This window comes from Cimex lectularius, unplaced genomic scaffold (genome assembly GCF_000648675.2).
Source record: "Cimex lectularius strain Harlan isolate CLEC.00 unplaced genomic scaffold, Clec_2.1 scaffold8, whole genome shotgun sequence".
NCBI classification, from domain to species: Eukaryota; Metazoa; Arthropoda; class Insecta; order Hemiptera; family Cimicidae; genus Cimex; species Cimex lectularius.
The window spans coordinates 1,817,896-1,843,166 of NW_019392656.1; the positions used below are offsets into that span (position 1 = coordinate 1,817,896).

General features: G+C 31.3%; 1 protein-coding gene across 11 annotated transcripts; it reads right to left on the bottom strand.

Annotated features, from left to right (window-relative positions):
- Nucleotides 1-2,914: 2,914 nt before the first annotated feature.
- Nucleotides 2,915-24,709, bottom strand: LOC106669639 (serine/threonine-protein kinase mig-15). Of its 11 annotated transcripts, none has more exons than XM_024224669.1 (23): nucleotides 24,220-24,709; nucleotides 23,732-23,797; nucleotides 17,207-17,263; nucleotides 17,088-17,132; nucleotides 16,448-17,012; nucleotides 16,183-16,341; nucleotides 15,871-16,119; nucleotides 15,678-15,811; nucleotides 14,982-15,002; nucleotides 14,661-14,878; nucleotides 13,066-13,103; nucleotides 12,551-12,639; nucleotides 11,446-12,009; nucleotides 9,013-9,120; nucleotides 8,901-8,957; nucleotides 5,416-5,638; nucleotides 4,972-5,192; nucleotides 4,746-4,913; nucleotides 4,528-4,677; nucleotides 4,215-4,325; nucleotides 3,945-4,133; nucleotides 3,788-3,890; nucleotides 2,915-3,223 (listed from the first exon to the last, which is right to left on the bottom strand). In XM_024224669.1, the coding sequence occupies exons 1-22, from the start codon at nucleotides 24,283-24,285 to the stop codon at nucleotides 3,807-3,809; spliced, it is 3,582 nt and encodes a 1,193-aa protein (XP_024080437.1). In that variant the 5' UTR covers nucleotides 24,286-24,709; the 3' UTR covers nucleotides 2,915-3,223; nucleotides 3,788-3,806. The 11 variants fall into 11 exon arrangements, with proteins under 11 accessions (XP_024080437.1, XP_014254716.1, XP_014254720.1 ...); XM_014399230.2 differs by having other exon boundaries at nucleotides 4,522-4,677; nucleotides 5,416-5,656; XM_014399234.2 differs by having other exon boundaries at nucleotides 4,522-4,677; nucleotides 5,416-5,587; nucleotides 13,066-13,124.
- Between the last annotated feature and the right edge of the window lie 562 nt (nucleotides 24,710-25,271).

Below are 25,271 nucleotides of genomic sequence, written 5' to 3' on the forward strand. Positions count from 1 at the left end.
GTAATTAAGAAAAGCGTTTGGGCTGCTACTTGTACATGTTATGATATACCGGCAAGTCCTAATTCTTCACATTCCTTTGATATAATATCCTTGAGAACTTGAGCAGTTCGTTTCAGGGCCCCATGTTCTTTGAGTTTGAGTTTTTTACAATTCAATGAACTTTCTATCTTTTCTTATATTTGCAAGTTCACATCATGATAATGGGTAAGATGGATATATGTCAAATACGGGTTCATAAAGAAAATAACATTTTATAATAAATGACATCTTTTATTTAATAGGTATAAAAAGCAACAATATAATAATAATAATAATGACTACAATAGTTGTTCCTGGTGATTATGAAATAATACAAATATTAATATTTAAACATCACTGTAAAGATGCTGTAAAAAAAGTGTTTTCTTTCTTAAAAACGCATATAATTATGTAAAGCTGGAAAAAAATAAAAAATAAACTGTGAATAAACTCTGAGAGAAATAAAATTAATCAAAAAGTTGTGAGTAACAAATATGAATTACCCTTTCATCACAACATATAATAGTACATTTATGTTAGTTAATTACGACTATTTACAAGTAGATGTGCCAACAATTTTTTAAAGATTTTTTTTTTCTTGATCCTATATAATTTAATATATTTCGTTCAAGATTTGGCTTGAGTCTCCAGTTGTTTAAAATTTCAAAGGTATAAAATACAAAACGAACACTGTAAATAAATATTTGGAAAAATGAATTCAGTGAATATGTACAAAAAAAAACACTAAAACTAAAATAAAAAATTGTCGTTTAAAACACAGGAGGAGTTTGTTAAAACATTTTTCAAAATAGAAAGTAAAACGAGAGACTTTTTACACACACTCCTTTCTAAAATCAACAATTGCCCTGAAGGTATTAATTATTTACAAAAATTTATATAAAAGAAATATTTGAGCAATACAACTGCTGAACGACAAATTCGACAAGCGTCTCTCGTATGTCAAACTGCGTCTCAATTTTGATTGGTTTGTTTTAGAAGATTAATCTGCTAATACAGACGTTCCTTATTTTTTTCGAGCTATAAGTGTATTTACAATGGTTTATTTGCACATATACTGTAACACTTTTTTCACTTTTTTTTTAGAGGATTAATTTGACACAGAATATAAAGATATTCCAGTTTGGAGGTTAGGAGAGGGTAAACTTACATAGGTGTTTTTTATCTTTTCCATAGAAAGCAAGGATTAGGAAAACATTTTATATTGGTTGTTATAATGTAAATGTTGTATCTGTAAGTCTTACGATGGTCAGTGTTAATCTCCACCAGACTGGAAGTGTTCAAAGGAAATTAAACGTACAAAATGTACATAATATTATTATTAAAAATTGTAAAAATGATAAAATCACTACTTGAAAATTTGGAAAACAAAACTGATTTGTAGAAAATCCTAAGCATGCAAGGTATAAAAATCCTATCTACAATTGTCCTGTATAAAGTTTTTTTTAGTACAATACATTTTTTAAGGAATAAAAAATACAAACTTTCTATTTAATAAAAGAAGATACAATTTAAAAAATGACTTTCCTTTTTCATATAAAAAATGTTTTTCTTTTAATGCAAAATTCACACTGTTTTTAATAATACAAAAATAAAGATTAGACAGAATATAAAACAATATCTGTTCTTTTATTGTAAAATTGATCACGATAATCAACAATACTTTAAAAATTATTACATGTTATATTAACTAAATTGAACTTTTAAGCAAAATATATATTCTACCGAACCTTTATTCATGAGGAATGCATAAGAGCAAGGAATCGCAAACCAAATGTGATGAGGGGAAGATTCAGTTGAAGCAGTTTACAAAATAATAATAAAAATAAAATAAAAATAAGGGCACATATGATAAAAAGTACTCTTCAAGTTAACATTTTAATACAAGAAAAATTATGTTAGGGATGGAAAGAAGGCACGGTCATTCAATTTCTATATAAACAGTCCAATATTTAAAAAATAACGCTATTAAATTAATTTGATACTCAACTATGCCCGTTGATTATCCTTATTTGTTATTTGTTTGGGGTGTTTTCCTGTTAGAAAATGTCTTGAAGTTTCTGTATATAAGTGTACATTCATGAATGTTCTCTCTCTCTCTTGAAGAGAAACGGTGGGTGCCCTTATTTTCACTATTCCCTAACTATATGCTTACACCTACATTGTATAAATCTGATATTTATATTTCCTATGTTATTATATATTAATTTATTTAAAAAATAAAATTGCACCTATAAAATTTTTTCAAAACGTTTTACCTGCTGTTTTTTCTTCTTTGTATCGAGAGTAGAAATGCCAGAGGGAATGAACGTTAAAAAATACAGCCTCACAAAATTCTAATGTTATAAGTTGAATTGGCATGACTTCTTTTAAAATGACACAATATTCCACCGAAAAATTTACCTCAAACTTTTTTTTCTTCTTTATTCAATTCATAACAACTCTGAACTGATGTGAATGATTTTAATGATATCAGTTAATCAAGAAGTGAAAGTAATTTTGTTACACTAATCTTTTCAAGAAAAGATTGGCAATGTGTAAATAAATAAAATTGAGCCTTTGTTAATTTAAAAAAAAAAAATGTTTGAAGAAAAATCAAAAAATAATTTTGACCTTTGTGAAAACGAAATTGTATCTTTCCTCATTTTAAACTACAAAAAAAGGATGAACATTCAACTTCTTGCTGCGCCTTAATAAAAAGCCTTAGAGAAATAAAAATATCACATCACACATTGTAAGCGTGTGTCACTCATAACATTTTAAATATTACAAAATGCCCATCAAAATTCAATGAAATTTAAGATATACATAACAATTCACTCGAAGTCTTGGAAGTATAAACACAATGAAATGTCATACACTAACAGCAATTAAACTCTTATAAGCAGGAAACCGGATCCTCCTGTCTCCAAAACAATTTCAACAAATTTAAGACTAACAGTTTTTGTTTTTTTTATTTTCTTTTTTTTTCTTTTTTTCTTTTTGTTTGGCACGTTCAATTAAGAAGAGCAAGAAGTTATGAGGAATAGTCTAAATAAATTGTTTAATATAATAGAAGGAAATAGAAAATAAATACTAAAACATTTTGGATAATGCAGAACAAGCCGTTGTCTTATCCACTGTCCGTCCTGTTCAAGTGTTGATATAATTCCATCAATCTTGCTCTTTATCTGCAATTCTTCTTCACCTGAATAACAAAAAGATCATTTTTTTAAATTACATTTATAGGTTGTTTCTCCACTGTTATTGAAACTGAAGCTATTGAACTACAACTAACTGTATTTACTTCTTGTGAGCTTTGTTTTTTAATTGACTGTGTAAATGCAACGGTCTGCGTCCTCCTGTTTATACTTTTAAAACTCTCCTTCCTATTCACCCGTTACACACTTCCATTCAAAATTTCTATGCCCATTTTGCATAATTACAAAAAATAAATAAATGATCGTAGAAAGAAGAAAAGACAATTAATTCAACTGCACACCTAAATTGAACTTGTTCTACAGATTGTCTACTTCATTTGCTTAGCACTGCTAGGGATGCAACTGTTGCATAATATTTTTTATATCACTTAGACTTATAAAAATATTTTAAAAATCATTTATATTAATTATAAGTACCAGAGAGCTATTTTACGTGATAAATTGGGTCCTGCCATGGGCAACCAAATTGGCCTAGCTAGGACCACAGTCAACGTGTTAAAGAAAAGCAACCTAAAACTTTTTTTTAATCAAAACGAGTAAAATTAACTTACCAGCTTTTCTAAATAGTGATCACCAATTAGCCATTCCTGGTTTGTTCAAAGTCAAAAAATAAATTTGATAAAACGAGCCACTTTTTGCTGATGTAAAGAATACCTAAAAACAAAAACATTACAACTAAAAATTATTAATTACATCACAATCACTCACCTTATCATTTCTTTCGCATAAAAATTTCAGTCTCTGAGATTTCTTGTGCATGAAAACACCGTCGAGGTGTCCTGTTTCTACACTTCGGATCTCAATCGCCTTGTTTCCCCAGCCCATAATTTGACCAGTGCCAATATAAGCCACTGAAGTTGGCATTTCTCCCCATTGGAGGACTATATTTTTACTAACCTATTTTTAAATCAATGTCAAATTTATTTGAATCTTATTTATACTGGTTTAGGGGAAAAAAAAGATTAAAAAAAGGCTTACTTTTCCATAAGTATTTACATAAACGCCCTCATTGTCGTAACAGAGTAATAGTTGCATCCCATTTGAATTGGGGAGAGGTACTATACAATGTGGACTGATGGGCCCTTGAGTCTAAAACATTTAATTTACATAAAATCACAACTTCTCACAAGTCCAGCATGCATTTTAGAGAGTTAAATTAAAAGATGAATCAGTTATGGATGTAAGATTTCTCTTACCCTCCCACCATCACCAAAAGTCAAAAGTACAGTCCAAAATCTGAAGAGGCTTTTTATCTACTTGAAAAAATTATACAAACTGTTCTTACTCTTACATGTTTTGGCAGGTAGATATCATAGACTGACGCTGAGTCTAGATCTACTGCATGAAAACCATCCGCTGAACCGTAAATGACTTTCAGCCTTGTTCCTTCTTCCACTGTCAGATCGACTAGCAATGGCCTGTGTGCCAATTCTCCAAATGACTAAACACAAAAACAAAATGTGTAAAATTCTCTTTTGTAAAATCGTTAAGTATCTGTGTAAGAATTACTTTGAAAGCCATAAACTTATGGTAAGGTTTTGGCGCCCAGGCATATATTTCAATTGAATCTTTAAGAGCAATAACGAGGAACTTAATTCTTTCATATTTGACTATTTTAAAATGAACAGCACCCTGAAGGTCGCCAACATTTATCCATCCATTTCTCCTTTCCACTTGCTAAAACAAAGGAAACATTGAGATGATTCCTATGGAAAAATAAAACCCAGGTACGCACTTCACTAAGACCGTCTGTTCGTAAAATCTTGCCCTTTAGCCAGGAAAGGTAGTATACCCTGACACGGTTCTTCTTCCCTGAGACAGTGACTAAAATGTTCTGCCCTTCAAGTACTTCCATCTGTTGGAAACGTCTCCTTGATATCAGCGGGTACACTTTCCCCTGTCCGCTACGGTCCAGCAACATCAAACCAGACTCAGTACCAATTAGGAGGTTAACACCTGCAAAAAAAAAAAAGTGTGTAAGATTAAATTACAGAAATTAAAGAACTTGTAGCCTCAATTTTATTAAATTTTTAATAAAGTTTTAATTATAAAAATTAACGTTTAATATTATAACTGTTAGTTAATATTATTCTGAATTTTAGAGTATTTTTCCATCAGTTTACTCTGCTTTAACTTTTGCAATAATTCACTACAATAAAAATTATAAATGTATAGTTACCCCATAAAGCAGCACTGAGTATTTCCGAGTTGAACCTCTTCTTGTATTTGCGAATTTCAGGTGTATCACTAGCGAGATCGTGGGAAGTGGGCGTGACGTTGACATTGACATGTGATTCCCTCCTGCTGGCAGCACTACTCCCAGCACCGAATCCAAAAGCCAGGAACGTCCTCTGTTTCTGTTGACCAACAACGCCACCTAACTTAGCTACCGCTTGCCGGTACTGAAAAACATGCCAGATCTACAACTACTGCAGGTACCTCATGCCGGCAGCAAAAAAACAAACTGGTACCTACGTGCCACTAATTGAGAGAGAAAAAGTGGATAGTGTTTCTGAAGGAAGTGTTTTGTTTGGATGTTAAAATTTGACAAATTAAAAAAAATAATTATGATTAATTATGATGTGAACAGAAAATTGTGTTACTTTTAAAGTATGTACAAACGAAGGATAAAAATAACAAGAACGAAACCAATAGCAGCAAACATAGGTAAAAATTATTTAATTCATACTTACTTAAAATAATTAACAAGATGTTTTAGGCCCTGGCTCATGTCACAGAGAGGTTGTTAACGCCCACAGAAACATACAGATGTATTAGTAAGAGCTTATGTACAAGCATTTTAACATAATTGTTTTTCATTCTGACTGTTAATCATTCATAAAAATTGTCAAAATACAATCATTGTGTTATTTTTACAACTGTTATAAAACGTAAATACCGACATTTACCTTACTGTTTAGAAAACTATGATTGGAAAATTGCCGAAAGAACATAAAAACACAAGCCATTTGTTATGTTTTTAATACTGTTACAAAACCAAATTAACAAATTACAATAATATAAAACTCAACCATGATAACAATAAACTTTTTGTTCAAAAGTAAATAAATATAAACATGACTCCACTGCTTGTATGATATACCATGAGAAAATATTTGAACTGACATTGAAATAAACATCAAAATTAAGATAGAAAAGTGTTGTGCATGTTTTCCAATGAAAATCAATTTCCTGGGTCATTTTCAAGTTTAATACATGTAGAAGACTTGAAAGTCGACTAAGAAAGTAGATAAAAGTAAAACTTTGACTAATATACAAAGGAAATTGTATTAACGAAAACCCTTTTGTTTTCCTAATTATGTTTTGGCCTTCAGCAATATTTATAAGTCAAAAAATATATGACATAAAGCTTTGAAAATATATTATTTTAGCCTTCCTTTGTTTACTGTTTTATTTTAGTAAAAGACAAAATAAGTGAATATATCAAGATAATTTAAAATTAAAATTAATTTATAAAATAGAACTTTAAACTGTTGATCATCGAATAAAATAACAGTATTTCAGGCCCGATGCATGTACATGTGGTTTTTGCCTTCCAGTCTTGCTGAACCCGTATCACCAAAGAGGATGGATGTCTACCATAGAAAACATGGCATTTTTGCTCACCTTTTGAACAAATTTTTACAAAACAAAAGACATAGATGAGACTTGAAGACTGAGAAGAAATGGAGTTGTTTTATAACTTTTGTAGATTTAAAGGAAAATCTGCTATTGCAAGCCGTTACAGTTACAACAAGAACTCCAGAATTGCAATTGAAAGAAGGAAGAACATAAATATGTTATTCAAAATTGTGCCAAATTTTGTTGCGGCACCGCTGTGGCCTAGAGGGAAATGCCAGGAAAGAAGATGGTAAGTCCACAGCTATGTGGGCACTAACTAAACTGATGCTCTAAACTTCAGACGGCAACTGCGGGACCGGATGGCAAAACACCGCATCTGTGCATTGGACTTCAAAATTGTTAACTCAGCTGGCGAACGCATGCAGTTAAGTGTCGTGTTTAATTAAAAATGACACCATCAGAAATAATCGCAATAAATAATTTGCATGCACATTTTTACAAACCTATTTTAATAACAATGAAGTTTTTTCTCTTTTTTCTTGACTCAAAGTTACATACTTTAAATCATACATAAACTTTATTAAACAAAATGAGTAGGGATATCATTTATTCAATTTGATCACTTATCAATTAATTTTATTTGATTTTAAAATAATTTTTAAACGTTTTAAATTGTATTATTTGTTAATACATACTCAAGATCAGATTCCCATGCAATTGCATCTTTTTATTGCTAACTCCGAGTGTTAAATAATGAAGGGGGGAAAGGGTTTCTTTTGCCTTCTTTTGAAACTTTGCATGCTTTGGCATTATTGTATGAAATTGCACATTTTTACAGTTTACAGCATTTTTTCCAATTATTTGATATTTTTTATTTATGAAAACGAGAACATTATTTTTATGGATTGTTAAACGAATTGAAGGTTAAATCTTTTTTTATAATGTGCTTCGTCGAAGTTTTCAACTCTGATGCTTATCATTTTCCAAGAAATAGTTTTATGTTCAAAATCCACCTAATCATTTGCATATTTCAGCCTTTCCTCAGCTTCAGGAGCAAAGGAGAACTGTTTTCCCCCCTTTTTTTAAAAGAATAATAATGTCTGAATAGTACCAAGTTAAAAAGTGGCGGCTGCAGGGCAATCCGGAACCCAAGACAGATGGCAAAATTGTTTTTATACATTAAAAAAAGATAATAATAATAAAAAAATTAAAAAAATATTAAAAAAACTGTCAGAAAGTATAACCTAAAAAAGCTTAACAATGTATGTGCCGTTGAATTGTAATGAAAAAATTAATTTGTTGGATGTTATTGTTATTAATTTTTTAATATTTAAAGTTGGTTGTGCATTAAGTTGTTTATTGCATATTTGTTGTTTGATGCATGGTTTATAAACATAAAATCTTACTTTAATTTAATTTTTTTTCCCCAGAGTTATTTCGACTACGAGGTTATATGAACCCTTGGGGTGCAATGTTTGTTTTTTTAAGCCCATGTTTTTACGTTTAGGTTCAAACACAGGACCGCTGGATTCAAACACGGGACAAAGGACCTTACAGTGATAAGCACTAAGTCTAAACATTGCAGCCACCGACAACCCTACAAAATATGATTGTATATATGTACATATTGAGTTTACGAAATGAGTATATCATCGCAAAAATCGATTTATTATAAAATAATCAATTTCATCATAAGCAATGTTAACATTTTTACTATGTTCAATTGGAGTTTTTATTTTTTACTGCACTTTTTCACTTATTTCAAGGGTTTTATTGCTCATTTTGAAGGTTTTTACTGCACGCAAATCCAGTCTTTAGTAATAACAGTTGGTATTTGTTATTGTTAAAGTCAATCTCATATGGCTCACGTAATTTCATAAGTTTATCACATTGCATAAATATGTAGGTACCTACAAGATTTACTGATCATTCTTCAACGAGGAAGCTATTTGTGAACTATTTTATCACTATTTTAGCATTATTATGCTTGTGCAAAGTATAACTAGCAATATCCCTACTCAGTTGTATGTAATTAATTCGTCGACATGATAAATAATGTATATAGACAACAAAAAACAATACCTCTTCACTTGTAGTCTTGTCCTGCCTTTGGTTTGGAGTGCCAGGGGAGGAAGATGCCTGGAAGGAGACAAATGTTAACATTTTGATTTCAACTGGAACAAAGTAGGCTAACCTGAGGGAGAAGATCTGGCAATACAGAGCTGGTCCGGGAGCTCGGAGTCCCTAATTGACCTTGTGATGAGTCCATCCTGTGAAGATCCCTACCTCTGTCTTCTCGTCCCTGGAAGCAAAGTCATTGATATTTTTCCCCTATACTGAAAACCAAACTCTGGTAAAATGTTTAATATTAGATTTTAGTCATTAGTTTGATTTGATTATTTGATAACTGAATATTCATTCTAAAAGCAATAATTTTGTTTAAAAGAAAAAAAAAATTCAAAATCTATAATGTGCACTGTTAATACAGGGTGTCCCAGTTACTTTGTTTTGCAAGTAAATAATAACACACTATTTATGCAAAATAATAACATAAGGAATACATATAGTATAAATATTTTTTTTAAATATGTAATCATTTACTGATGGTACGACTATGAACAAAAAATATTTTAAATCTGCAAAAATTCACCCAAACCATTCCTAATTTATTTTAGTAGAGTTATAAATTTTGTTTTTTGATGAACGACAATTATGTTTTAATGCTGCAGTTAATAAATGTTTAATAATAATCAATAAGAATCAATATTTAATATTTGATCATTTCAAAATGCAAAATGTATAATAAATTATTTACCTTTGTTAAATTTTAAAAATTATGACGAACTCATCCCTTCAGCATTTTTAGAACTAATATTTTAAACAATTTTGTTTTTGTCTAACAATCAGTTAGGCATTGATGGAACGATGGGACACCCTTTATTAAAAAACAGAACATGCAAAGTACAAAACTAGTATTTAAAAAAAAAAAAAAGCATACAATAAAACAACAAAAAACATTAACTCACTAAAACTCACTGCCATGCTTAGATGCTTAGAAAGCGGTGACTATTCTGACAGAACTCGAGGTCCATGCTTAAATTAGGAGGAAAAAACACAAATTCGACATAGTACATTTGTCTTGGAGACGATTACGAGTGCTGAGCCATGCTATATCTGTAATCAGTACTTTTGCAATGGGAGGGTGGCAAACTTCTTGGAGGCGAGTAGATGAGTCGCTTCGAGGCGGGTTTGGCCGGATGTGCCACTCTGGACAATGAATCGGACACACAGTTCATCTACGATTATCGAGATATCTCGACACAAATTATTTCAGAGGCACGATAGAAATGTTTGTTATGGACGAAAGACAAGTAGGACAAAACATATTTTGTTAGAAGTGCAAATCGGTCTTCTCGCCTTTTGAACATAATGCAGTTAGTCACAAAAAGTTTTAGTTTTATGTTAGGACAAAAACAAGGGTGCAATTTATTTTCGTACAAAGTGCTCATTCGTTGAGACCAACCAACAAATGTGATTTTATTTTTATTACTTTTAAAATAACCCTTTACCTCAAATAACCTTTTCTAAAACTAAAATAATAAAAACAAAATGTTATTCCCAAGACCATTTACATGTATAAAATTGCTTTCTACTCAACAGAATTAACAATCAGTAATATTTATTTGTAATGTGACTGAATAGATTCTAAAATTCAAATTACTCAAAACCTGTAATAGTGGCAAGAAAAAATATTACAAACTAAACAATTCAGAAATGGAAACACTCATTTAATGAAAATAATAATTAATTAATGACCAATATGGTTTAATAACCTGATCTTTATGATGTATAAATGAGAAATGGAATTAAAAGATTTACAGAAAAAAATAAATATACTAATAAATTTCATACACAGCCTACTTGCTAGTTAAAAATGAAATTATTAAATTGATTGTTAATTTTATCCAGTAGTAGCATAAAAATATTTAAAACAAATAAATTTAAATTTGTGGTTGGTGCATCAGCACAAAATGTTAGTAAAAGAACAAAAGGTAAAAAATGTATAAGTAAATATTTAAGAATCACATATTGCGTTTAAAAACTCTTATAAATAATTATAAAACAGCAATACAATTTTAAATTTGATTTAGAGGATAAAAATGTATTATTACTTTGTAATAGATTTTAAATTTACACAGATATTTTTTATGTTTCAATGAGATGTTTAGAAGTAAAATATTGACAGATGAACATGAAGAGAATTTAAAAAAATTATGCTCGTGTGAGACTGACAACATAAAATTAAGCATAACACACAAGATTTTGCTCTATATACACCCTAATACTAATCTTCTATTGACTTGACTTGGAAAAAAAGTATATAAAAAATAAACAATAAAACAGTAATAAGTGATAAAGATTTAATTTAAAAAATTTGCATTACACAAAAATTTTAATAAAGCAAAATATTAAACACAAGCATAGAAGCTAATCAAATGACTTTCCCCGTTTCATTCTGCCAATTTATGAAATTGTAATAATAATTCATAATAAATTGATTCATAACACAATCCCTACATTTTACTGAGATTCGAGTATTTAACTTATCTTGGAACAAGTATCTCACCTTGTCAGATTTGCTTAGTCGAGTAGAACTTTCCCTTTTAAAGAAGCTGCCCTGGTTCGACAACCTGTCTTTCACCTCTTGCCTCCTCGCTTCCAAATTATTTAAATTATTTCTCGACCTTTGGAGAATTATATCTCCATCGGTCCTTTCTCTCCGAGGCCTGACAGGCTGTACTTCAATTTCTTTGCCGGAGATGGAAGTTAAGACAGGCTCTCCGGCCAAATTGCCATTTTGAGATATACCGGCAACATCGGATCCCCGCCTCAAACTCTGTCTAACGCTTTTCGTCTCTAGAAACACAGCCGAATGTCTTGCTGAAGGGACAAAGAAATCAGAGTTCTCTCTTCTGAAAATTCTAGATATTTCAGATCCATTTCTTCTATGTGCCACCCTCTCACAATCTTCCTCTTTCTTCTTCTCCTCCTTTCTTTTTGTCTCTGTACCGCCACTTTTTGATTTTTCGCTTTTACTGTGAAAAAATCTCGAGATATCCCATTCTTTCAATAGGGAAGCCTCGTCTAGTTCAGATTTCCTCTTAGATTTCTCATGGTTTACTTGTTCCTTCTTTATAGTTTCATCACAATAGAAAATTCAACCGAAAAAAAGAACAAAACATAAGTCAAATCATTTAAGTACTCTACATTTATAAACATAGACAGATCCTTACATAATGTATATACCATAAAATAACCGTAATGTGCAACATTTTTTGTTTAAATAACATCTCACACACTTCATCACAAACATGTTATTTACTTTGAGGCCACTAGTTACTCAACGTCAAATAATAAAAATGCATTTGAACAAATTAACATTGATTGCATTCTTAATTTAAAAGCGATGCATTCCATAAAAACACGTTGTGCCCAAATCAGTTGTAATAATTACAAAAAGGTGGGTTTTTCTGTACATATTGATATAGAACAATTTAAAAAAACAAAAACAATATTGAATCAATGAATTTAAAGCTGTGGAATTTTTTACTGTGCAAAGAATAGTCAATGTGCTTTATTTAAAAATGTAAAAATGAAGAAAAAAAAATTCAACGCCCTCCTTGTTATTGGTACAGTGGATAGGATAGTATAGTAAAGGTATATAAGCTTACTCTTCTCATCACTAGAGTGCGATTGCCACTTTCTTCTTCATCCGGCGTTGGAGGCAGTGGTCGATTTGGAGCACCTCCAGATGAAGAAGCTGAAGAAGAAAAAATATCAAATAATAGCACCATTTATTTATTTATTTTTATGAATGTTTATCATGCAAAACTTGAATATGTAGCATTAATAAATATATATTTAATATGTAAATAAACAAAAATTGATATGGGAAAAATTGAACATTCCAAAAATGCCCAATTTTAAAAGTGAAAAATCTCATTTACATATTCCAAAATGATATAATTTTCACACAAAAAAATCAATGAAGCTTTAGCTTGTTGAAATCTTATGATATTGAACAAGAATTTTAACATGACTGTATTTACTTATTTTTTATTGGGCACTATGAAAATACTCATAAATACACATTTATTGGCATTTATTCTTCAGCAGGTGCCATTCTTCTATAATCATAATAATAATAAAGCACTTATTCATAAAAATTTTGGTTTAAAAAATTTACCTTTCACTTCATGAAGTATAGACTGAGTGTCAGCAGGCCTGTAAGGAGAGAATTCAGGCCTATTCAGTAAGCATGGAGAAACAAATATGTGGGTTAGTCCTTTTAGTATTTAAACTTAAATTCCGACTGATGCTAAGACGTATTAAGTTAGTCACATTTATTTATTTACAATTTATTAGTACTATAAATGTTAATTGTAATAATTCACTGCATTACTAATAAACGTGTATATGGGCCTGATACAAACATTGTTGATAAATAAAGCTAATTAGAAACACATTTGTTGGTATCTCCTTCCACTAATTTAAAAGAAATCGATTTTTGTTTTATTACCCTTTGTATCTGTTATTTTCAATAATTGAGGTGATTTATTTAAAAATTATCACATTAATTACATGATAATATGGGTGGCCAATTAAAATAACTTTACAATTTAAATACAAATATTTTAAGAATAAAAACTCAATCTAATTCGTGAATTTTTGTGATTTCAAATACTAGCTGTTTTATAGGTAAACACATTGCATACATCAAATCCACCGATCCAGCCCATCAAAACAAAAAACAAACAAGATATAAAATTAACCTTTCCAAAAGATAGTTCTTAACTCCATAACTCCTTCAACCTGATGAGCAATTTATGCTCGAAAACCAGATCGTTGCAAACAACAAACTGTGAGTAAGAACTATCTTTTGAAAGGTTAATTAGCCATACTCACCCCATCATCATTTCTATTAAGATATAAAATTTTGTTATCTATGCAATATGTAATAATAGTAATATAACTAATTAAAATATCCTTTATTAAATAAACCTATAATGTGTATAATAAAAATTAATGGTCAATAATACAAGACAGTGATAGGTATATTTTCTTTTGATTAAATATTTCTTGTTTAAAGAAATATTCAGTATAATATTAAACATTTAAAGGGGCAACCAATTTTAGTGTTTTTTTTTTAATTAATTACACTAAATTTTTTTCTGCATTTGATGTTAAAGATCTGCAATTTTGAGCTTTTTTTAAATTCAAGTACTACAAACTTAAGGTTTTGTCGAGTGCTTTTTTGGAAATAAAATTCAGGCCATGGGATATTTTTTTCTGAATGATGATAATTGGAGGCAGGGAGATTTACAAAATGATCAGTGACTAAAAAAATCAGTAAAACGAAATTTCCAAAAAAAATGCCTCGACAAGTGCTTCACATTAGAATACTGTTTTAAATAAGTAAATAAGTTAAACCTTTCTTTAAAAAAAAAAAGAAATTAATTCAGGCTATTTTTTGAAATGCATTTTCATACATTTTATTAATGCTGAACAGCTTGTAAAATAACTATTTGCATCAAAACTTATATCAAAATGTTCACAAGAAAGCCATGAATGATACCAATCACATTTGAATCAGATTGTTAGTTCATCAGATATTAAAGGAAGAAAAAGGAAGGATTGGGAAAAAAATCCGAGCATTGGTTGACCCCTTATTTAAAAGAAAATTATACCTCGCCTTTCTTTTTTTAAATTAATTTTGGTCATTTACTGGATATTGATCAATATGAGTTAATATGGATAGAATTTCTTCTTTAATATTCTTACAGAGGTTTTGGAGGGTCGCTTGCAAGAAGAGTACCATCGTTTCCTTGGCGCCCGCTGACTCCGACTACGCCTTCATCGTCGTCATCCTCTGATTCAGATTCCGAGTCAATAACACCTGTGGTCGGCGGTTTTGTTCCACCATTTTGCCGACTGATACCGCTGCCGCTGCTGCTCTTCACGCCGAGCTCATTGAGCTGGGCAGCAAGATTGTCAAGATCCTTGAAAACACGTTTCAATCAGATTGATACAAAACAGACAAGTGGCAGCAGGCGGTTAAAGGAAACTGAGGTGAAGGAAAACAAAAATTAAACACCAACTCACCTCTGGTCTCCTAGAAGGCAGCTATCAGTGTGAACATGAAAAACAAAGAAAAAATAAAAGACAGATAAGAGAAAATGAAATGGACAAAACAAAGTCATAAGATATTGATGGAAAAACAAAAAACTAAATATGACTCAGTGAGAAATCACAATACACTGAATGAAGGCGAGAAGACATAAAAGAAAGAAAAAGTCATGGAGTAGAGTGAAGTGAAAACTAGGTGGTACGTTCTTAAATTAGGAAGGGAAATTGACTGAAAATTAATTAATAAATTTAATCATTACAATTTTTAAAAATGGATTTAAATTTTATAATAAAATAATTTTTCCCAACTTTTCTGAATCTAAATCTGAGATAACTATTTCAAAAGGTAGCTTGTCTTGAGTTTTACTATAAAAAGTTTTTTTAATAAAAATGCCATGTTTTTACTTAATGATAAATAGATCACTATTGTCAGTTAAGTATATATTTATTAATACATTTATTCCTTTTTTTAAGTAAAAAGTATGAACATGCTGCTACTCAAAATAGATTTCAGGAAAACTTACAAGCTTATCACTATCTGTATCTTAATCTAATGTTATGGCAATTGTATTATGCTCTACTTAAGAAGAAAAATCCAATTTTTTCTTAATTTTCAATCAGTATTATTAGTTACTTGACTATTTTAAACATGACTGAGAAATCAAAACTCACCATGGGTTTAAATACATGCGAATTTCTTTGCTGATTTTGAGATTGCTGTATAGAAGGCTGTGGCTGGCTGCTCGGTTTCTGCTGCCTGTCCTCTCTTGGTGGAAGGGGTAACGGTCTTGAAGGTGGATGAGGATCTGTGAAGATTATTTTTTACATTAATTTGAAATGAAAAATGGTAATCGTTACAATTTACCAATAAGTCTTTGGGGAATGGCAGGTCGGGCTGGTGGTCCAGGCTCTGGGATCTCCTCCCTTTCTTTTTCCTTACTGTGTTTGGTCTCTTTTGTTTCATTCTGTGTTAGTGTACGACCCTCCTGGATCTGCTGGAAGTTCCGACGGAGTGTGTTGTCCCCAGGAGCTTGTACGATAGACGAAGGCTCACCGGCTGTAGCGACCTCCTCTTCTTCGTTTTCACTACCACTATACCTGTATTCTTCTCGTTCTAAAAATAATTTTTTTAAGTAGGAACTTTAATTACTTTCTTTGTGATTTAATGTTACAGTACCTTTCTCTTGCTTCCTCTTCTTACACCTATCAATGTGATCTTTTAATTGAATTCTAACCTGTCTCTCGGTCGGCTGATCTCTTATAAATTGTTGTTTTAAAAGTTGTTCAGTGTATGGTCTTTGGTGATAATCTTTTACTAATACAGTCTCTATAAAACCTAGAATGAATAAAAAACAATTATGTAAATTTAACCACTTTTGTTTAGAATTTATTTATTTATATTTTTAAATAGGATGGAAAATGAAATTTAAAAAAAAAATTACCTTGGAATTTTTTAGACCATCTTTTAGACTTCAACCGAGGAGGTGGGTTTCGAGGAATGAGAAAGAGAGCTCTCATAGGATGGAGATCACAAAGAGGTGGCTGGGATTCCGCCATTTCGAGGGCGGTGATGCCTAAACTCCAAAGGTCACTTCGGTTGTCATAAGTGGCATCGGGGTTTTCATCACAGGCTATCACTTCGGGCGCCATCCAATATGGTGTTCCAATGAATGTGTTTCGCCTGCCGATGGTCCGATCGAGCTGAGCGCTTACACCAAAGTCAACAAGTTTGACTTCAGCATTGTCTGTCAGGAGGACATTTTGCCCCTTGATGTCCCTGTGTATGACTTTATTGGAGTGTAAATAGGAGAGACCCCGCAGTATCTCCCGGCAGATGTAAGCGATCCACTCTTCCTTGAGCGACTGGCCTTTTGACGACTTGACAAGATCTGTCACCGACCCGGCACCACAATATTCCATGACCAGCCACAGCTGGTCATCTTTCCCAGGAGCACTTTTCTTTATAAAAGCACCATAATATGTTGCTATATTTCTATGGTTTGAATACTAAAATTGAATAATTAATCGTTTAGTTTTTAAACACAAAATAGGACAAATTTAGCAACATATTTAAATATTTACCTTTTTTAAAACATTTATTTCAAGCTTAATTTCTTCTTCTTCATCCTGAAATAATTTTGAAGATTAAGTTTGCTACAATAACAGAAAGTAAAAGACACTAATTTTTATGTATGACAAACCTCAGTAACATCCATAACTTTAATGGCAGCAAGTTGGCCAGTTTTTGTATGCCGCCCCTAAATAATAAAAAATCATTAATACAATTTATTTATTTTTTTAAATTAAACATTAAACAAAACTAGGAAATACACTTTATATTTTATTATTCAGATATCGTGAGATGCGGTCGGGTGTGATGTAGGTTTCAGAAAAACATTTTCTCTCAACACGACACACAAGGATGGCACAATTACACAGAAGACAAACACTTTGAGTGAGTAGAAATACTTTGTTTGAATATAAAATATATTTTGCATTGTATAAATTCACTTATCCACATCCTAAATGTATTTGTTAAATGTAAACATTGTTTGTAAATCCCAGGCCCTGAAGATGATCTCAATAAAAGATCGAAACGTTGGCACGATAAAGAAAATGTTTTTCTGAAACCTACATCACACCCGACCGCATCTCACGATATCTGAATAACTATCGATTAACGGTCACTAATCTCTACACATTTATATTTTATTGAAGTTTCCATTTGTTCAATAGCAGCAATTTTGTAATAAAAAATACCAGAAACATTTGCCAATGATTCACCATAAGTAATACTGTTTATGATTAATCATTTATCTTAATGTGCTATCAATTTGTTTTCCGATTGCTTAACTAATACGATTTCTATTGTTTAAAATAAATTATTGACAATTATACAATTGACAATTGACAAGTATACAAATACTTTGATTAATAAGACATGAAGAAACCTTAACACATTTATTTCTAGCCCTTGCCAAATACTGCAATCTGTCTGATTGATCAAGACATATTTAAACAGGATATAGCAACTGGACCAGTATTTTATAAAATTGAAGTATCAATCAAGTAGACTTTTTTTTAGTTCTTTTGCAAATTATTTTTTTAATATTGTGAGTAATAGGTCATATAAATTTCAGAAGTTGGGTACTATCTCATGTTAGCACTTAAGATAAGGAAAATAACAATTCACTTAGGTTATTTTTAATTGTGTAAAAGAAGTTATTTGCAGTACTAATTTCACCATCTTTCTCTTACTTCTTATCAGGTGATTCAAACAGACAAATAGATAAATTATTCTGCATTTCCGGTATTTAATATTTTTTTTAAACAACAGTTAAACCAAAAGGTTGATAAAGAAAAGAAAAAGACGACTCAATATTACAAATGACACATCATAAATGACACACAGACCAAAACTATCAAATATGGACAAGTGTTGAAATGTGTCTTAGAGACAAAACAAGCTATGATAAAATAGATAACCAAAGACTAGATTTAGATTATTATCATTTCATGTTGCTTTTTAATTATAAGTTTATAACAAATGGATGATTTATTTATTTCTTATTATCAGTTAGTCTTGTTCATTAATAAGTAATGTTTCTAACTCATAAATGTACAAAAATACTGATGTTGAATATTATTCATTTTGTCTAAAACTTTGTTTGAAAATTCTATATTAAAAAATGGGCTGGATTGGCAGAAAAGCTCCCATGCATCAAGAGCACTGTCGATAAGTGGCCTTCAAAGGATCTGACCCGTAGAAGAAGGGTCATCCTCACCCGACTATGAATAGGCCATGGAAAGTTGACACACAGACACTTTTAGGCCAAAACATAAATAGAAAAGTTGCACGATGTGTCCCATTTAATTGAAGGCCATTCCCTGGCTCCATATAAAGAGTGTGTAGGAATGCCACCCGATATGAAAATTGTGTTTGAGCATGGGGTATCGCACGGGATATCTTGTACATGTACCGATTTTTTAGAGTAAACATAGAGAATAAAATTTTACTGTATATAGTTACAGATATCTCATCTTGTGTTTCTTATCAATCAACCCTCACTTAGATTAGTTATATAATATCTGTTGAGGAATATCAAGTACTCCACCACTCTAACTGAGTGAATAGGATTTCCTAAGTATATAGGACTATATAGGATATATAGGATTATATACTTAGGAAGTATATAGGAAATATTTCCTAAGTAAATAGGAAGAATGTATTAAAGAGTGGGTGAGTGTGAATTGGTTTGGATTGAGAGGCTGATTATTGTGTTAGGGGCTGAAATGGCCTAGCTGTTTAGCCCTTGGAGCCTAAACTCAGTGGATGGTTGGCCTGGAGTGGATTCTAGAAGCCTGCCGGCAATTGATTGTAAATTACACAAAAGGTGAAATTGCCGGTGAGCTGTGAGAAGAGATAGGCTCAACCTGTATACAATTTGTATGTATGTACTTGAATGCATGTGCAGATTTTTGAGTCTATATAAATCAGTAATCAGTTTATTTAAAAAATTCAAAATTATAAAAGGTAATAATAATAAAGATTAGATTGGATCTTTGGTTTTAGCACCTGTACTTAATTAATTATTGTTATATATTATCTGCCAACAAGTCAATAAAAAAATTATTGTAGACAAAGAGTATTACAGGCTTTTTAAATATGAAAAAACTGTAAGAATGTTTATTTTTGAGATATGATTTCAATAAATTTATATAAATTTAAAAATTGTTATTGGTTTTTAAATGAGAGTATTGCAATTTGAGAGATGATGCATGGCATTATTAATTTCTAGATCAATACCAAGCCTGGTTTTCTTCTTTTAAAGATGTTAATTGATCTTGATCAGTCAGGGCGATGTATGACCTTGCCGATAAAACACCCTTTGAAATAAAATGGATTGTCTGTTCTTTTAATAGTAAATTATTTGAACAATTAATTATTTAATGGTTAATTACTTATGTTGTGTTATTTAGCTACTGGTTGTTCAATAATTTGTTAAGTAATGTCAAGCCAGGTTTCTGACTGCTCCTCACTATTCAATAAAATTATTTACGTGTGGTGATTAGTGACCGTTAATCGATAATTATTCAGAAATACTAGATCGCATCTCACGATTTCTGAATAAAATTATTTACGCTGAATTTATTTTACTGAGATCCAATACACCTCTATTCTTTTTAAATTAATTAAAAGTACATCAAAGTATACACATATAAATATTGATCAACAAATTTAATGCATCACTCAATTTTTTTAGTTTAAAATTATATCCATTATCTTTCCTCATTAGTTACCGGTAATGAGGAGCTATCATAGTTAAAATAAACAGTAAATAATGCTTTGTACACTTCCTTTATTTACTTGTATACTTTAATCCCATTTGCACAAAAAGTAGCATGATGCCCTTCCATTCTCTACGCCTAAAGATTGCTTTCAGTCTTTTTCCTGCATTGATTTTATTTGATATTATTCTTACTCTTAAACCTTTTTAAATGGATACAATCATACATTTGAGTACGACAGTGTCATGGTCATAACATTATTCGAGAAAGGATACACCAGTACAAAGTCACTAGTAGACCGAGTGTAAATCACTCTACAATAGGAAGAGTTCTTCGACGCTTCAGACAAACAGGGGTTCACACTAGAAGGCCAGGACAGGGTTGAACGACTAGGTCTATGGATGAGAGAGATGATAGGTTCATCCGTCATCAGGCTCTACAAAACTGCAGCATTACAAGAAATGAAATAAGAAATCTGATAAGACAAGTACAAAATGTTTCTATTTCCCCCAAGACTGTAAGAAGAAGGCTCAATGACTATAACCTCAGGGACCACCTGGCTCGTGGACATCTTACACAGCTCAGAAAATGGCCAATTTTCAATTCACAAGGGAACAGGTGAATTGGACATTGGATGATTGGGGACAAGTTCTCTTTACAGATGAAGTGAGAGTTGGCTTCGAATCTTCACGTGGGCATAATTTAATATGGAGAAGCTCAGGAGAATTAATGTTCTGTCCTGAAAACTTCTGTTTTTTGCACTGAAAAACTCGCTATTAACGGCCTAAACAGTATGTAAAAAACCCTAAAATTTATTATTTGTTTATTTACTTATTTTTTAGATTCTGTTTGTCCTCATCATCCAATAAGTTGTAAGGTTTCTTTTGTTTTATTGCATTTGTGTGGTGTACTGATTAGTAGGACAGAAAGCACATAAAGCACACTCAATTAAATTGCTTTTGTAAAAAACTTTTTCTTGCTAAAAACAAGAGATTAAGAATCAGGAAGTAAAAGAGACTGTTGTTCTGATCATTTTTTGCTCCATGAACTTAACATACTTTATTATTTATTGGTTAATTGTTCATAGTTTATCATAGTTTAATTACCTCTATTAAAATGACACCAACTCTAATTAAAAGCTACTGAGTTTAATATTGTATACAACAATGGACAAAACAAAGACAACTTCATATTGCAGTCCATTAGCTGAAATACTACTTGACAAAACTGATACTTTTTGCTTTCATGGTATTTTAATTGTTTAAATATAGGATACGTTGAAAGCTCCCCTTTTTCATAATGTTAAGAGCAACGGAATGTAAAAGAGCTTAATATTGCAAACAGACTATTTTTTACTGAGATTGATTTTTTTCCCTCTGAATATAAGAAAAAATTAATGATCAAGAATATGTAAAAGATCTTCAAATTACAAACAGAATCTTCTATTTCTATTTATAGTCAGGCAAGTAGTAAAGTAGCAAATCAAAGAGTAAGATTAGAGTTCTTTGTTTTTATGATATTTCTACAATTTATTGTCAATTCTAAAGCCAAAAAAAAAATTGTTTAAAATTATAATTATTATTTTATTTTTTTTAATTATTATTATTATTATTATAATTGATGGTCTAAACAGTATATAATCATCATATAAATTTTCATACAAAATCTTCTATTTGTCTTTATCAACAGGCAAGTAGTAAAGGTAGTAGAAAAACTTGTAAATGTCCGTTTCTTTTGTCGTGTGGTATTACATGTTATTTCAAATCACACATAAGATCATCTTTTATCCAAACCAAGAGAAGGAAGTCTTGTTGATAAAATTTATGTCTTGTTTATTGAGTTTACTTGCTTTATTGGAACTGTATATATACAACAGTATATTTTTTTAAATCAGAAAACGAAATATCTGAGTCAAAACAATATCTGAGAATTTTAATCAAATTGTACAAAAGCAAAAAAAATTGTCAATAAATTTGTTTCTCTTTATGTTTGGTGTTATGTGAAAGTTCAATTACATGCAGGATCTTTATTTGTCCAAACCAAGAGCATTAAAACAAGTTGATAAAACTTGTATTTTTTTCCATTTACTTGCTTTGTAGATTTTTTTTTTTTTTTTTTAATCAATATGAATCAAAACAATATCTGACTGAACTTCAATCTGCAAGTACAATCTTTTAATTGTCCTGATCGTAAGACAAGTTGCAACATAGCAGAGCATTTTTTTCCATTACTTACTTTGATTTGATATTGCTAAGGTAAATTTTTATCATCAATCAAATTGTTAAGAATAATTTTTTTTTTTGTATGTAAAAGTTCAATTTCATGCAATATCTTCTAAATATCTAAGAGAACTTCAATCTCCAAGAAGAATCTTTTATTTGTCCTGATCATCAAACAAGTTTTAAAGTAGCAGAACATTTTTTCTTTATATCCTTTGACTTTCTTGATGAGAAAAGACAAAAATGATTTTTTTTTTGTTCTTGAAAACTTCCACTTTTAGCACTGAAAAGAGAAATTAAGAGTTTGATCCATATGTAAAATGAGATCAATTTTCACACAGTATCTTTGTCCTGATCATCAGACAAGCTGTACAGTAGCAGAACTTGTTGATAAGTGTATCTTTTGTCGTTTTATATTATGATTGACTTCAAATCACATGCTTCTATTATATTGCAGGTTCATCAATCAAGTAGAAATGTAGCAGAAAAACATGTCAATAAGCCTATTTCTTTTATTTGGAGATCGTGAGATGCAGTCTGGTGTAACATAGGTTTAGAAAAAAAATTTTCTTTATTGTATCAACGTTTCGATCTTGATTGTGATCATTTTCCCATGAGATCATAAATCCCAGGCCCTGAAGATGATCTCAATAAACATCAAAACGTTGGCATGATAAAGAAAATGTTTTTCTAAACCTACGTCGCACCAGACCGCATCTCACGATCTCCAAATAATCATTAATTAACAGTCACTAAACACGACGCACACCTATTTCTTTTGTCGTGTGAAACTTCAATCACTTCAATTGCTAAGGACAAGTTTTATTAGAAAACACAAAAATAATTTTTTGAAAAGTTGTGCTTTTAGCACGGAAAAGTGCAATTAACTTTTAGTAAACAGTAAAAGAATATAAATTTTCACACGGCACCTTTGTACTGATCAGCAGACAGATTGTAAAAGCAGCGGAAAAGCTTGTCAATCAGTCGTTTTCTTTTGTTTGACTTTGTAAGAAATTGTATACAAAGGGAGGTTTTTCCTGCCAAGTATGCCCAGTTTTAGTAAGTAAAAGCGCTATCATACAATAACACAGCACCATCAACTTTTGTCATTGCAGACAGTGCCGCTTTATAAATAAACTTCAGTTTTGTTATTTACACTCATTTTAATATATAATCTTTAAAGAACAAATTTTCGAAATTCTTGTCAAGTATCCCGACCTTATAAACTTGTCCGTAGGTCCCATTGCCGACGACTTCTATCAGCTCGAAAATCCCAGCCGGGTCCTGCAACAAGGTGAAGAAGTCTTTTAGAAGACGCGGAAGAGAAACAGAACAAATTAAAGGTAATTAATTAATAGAATAAGGCCGAGATAAGAGAAAGCGGTGCGAAGCAGGCCGACCTATCGATCATCCGGTCCTTCCTGATAAAAACTCGTGATTCGGATTCAAAGGAAATTCTACGCAGCGGTGACTCATGGAAAGGAGCCGCCGTTGAGTCTCGCCCTTCTAAGTACTGACTTCTGTTGTAAATAAAGACACGATTAAAATGGAACAAGTGTTTTAACATAAACAAATGTCAGATTGAAAGCGCGAGGTCTGCTTCGTCCCGATTTTCTATCAACCGGTGAGGAAATCCAAACCCGGAGGGGTTCAATATTTAAACAAAAAGAAACGATTTTTTATTATTTCTTGAAAAAATGATTTACCTTCAAAGTGTTCAAGTCGATATCGTCTAGGGAACAATTCACAGTGGGAGCTAAATTATGCGCCATCTTGAAAATTCTCGACGGCAAAGCCAAGTCGGCGGATGAATCGCGGATTTACGATCGGATCGACGATTTTTATTTAAAAGATCACCAGCAGAAATGCGACCCGTTGATCGGCTGCCCGTGACTTTCCTGCTATCTGCTCTTCCCCAGCATAGCCGCCTCCGTTTCACGACATGACACTGGACTTTTTCTACCGAGACGGGTCCACACCTACTTATCAACTGCTCGGGGTGACGTCACGCCGATATCCTCGTCCTTTCCAGTTCCCACCCCTTCTCGCCGTCGGTCCCCACCCCCGGCCAGGCCTCCCTTCCAAGTTCCCACCACCTCACCGGCGCTGCCTCTCGACGAGAAAAAACCACTTTCGCACCTCTTGGAAAATTTTCATCTTCTGCACATTTAGACCTCTGTTTCAAATTTGACAAAAATACAGTATATTTCATACTTTAAAACATTTGTACAAGCATAAGTACAAAAATGCCGACAGGAAACCCAAGTTGAAAATTGGTTATAATGCAAGTTGAAGTTAAGGCATAACATCAGTATTTTAAAGCAAAATCTATTTTTTTGACAAGTATTCATTTATTAATTATAAATCAGATTTTTTTTAAAGGAAACATTTTAAAAACATATCATTCAGTGGATTTCGACACGAGTTCACACTAGCCGTACTAACTCTGATTTGCAGGAAATCCAAGTAGAACATTGGTCATGCAGCAAGTTGATGTTAATTATCTTGTCAGTAGTTTACAGTAAATTCTATTTGTGTAACAATTATTCAATGAATTAATTGTAAATCATTTTTTTTCTTTCTACGAAATCTCTTAAAAACATCATTCGGTGTTTTTTGACACAAGTTCATACCAGCCATACAAACTCTGATTTGCAGGAAACCCAGGTTGAACATTGGTTATGCAGCAAGTTGATGTTAATTATCATATCAGTAGTTTACAGTAAATTCTATTTTTGTAACAATTATTCATTGAATT

Coding starts and splice junctions, on each gene's coding strand:
- LOC106669639 (XM_014399227.2), bottom strand. CDS start 24,285: ATGGCGCATAATTTAGCTCCCACTGTGAATTGTTCCCTAGACGATATC. Junction 9,121..11,445: donor GACTAAGCAAATCTGACAAG/GTGAGATACTTG, acceptor CTTTGCTTCCAG/GGACGAGAAGACAGAGGTAG. Junction 8,958..9,012: donor TGCCAGATCTTCTCCCTCAG/GTTAGCCTACTT, acceptor GTCTCCTTCCAG/GCATCTTCCTCCCCTGGCAC.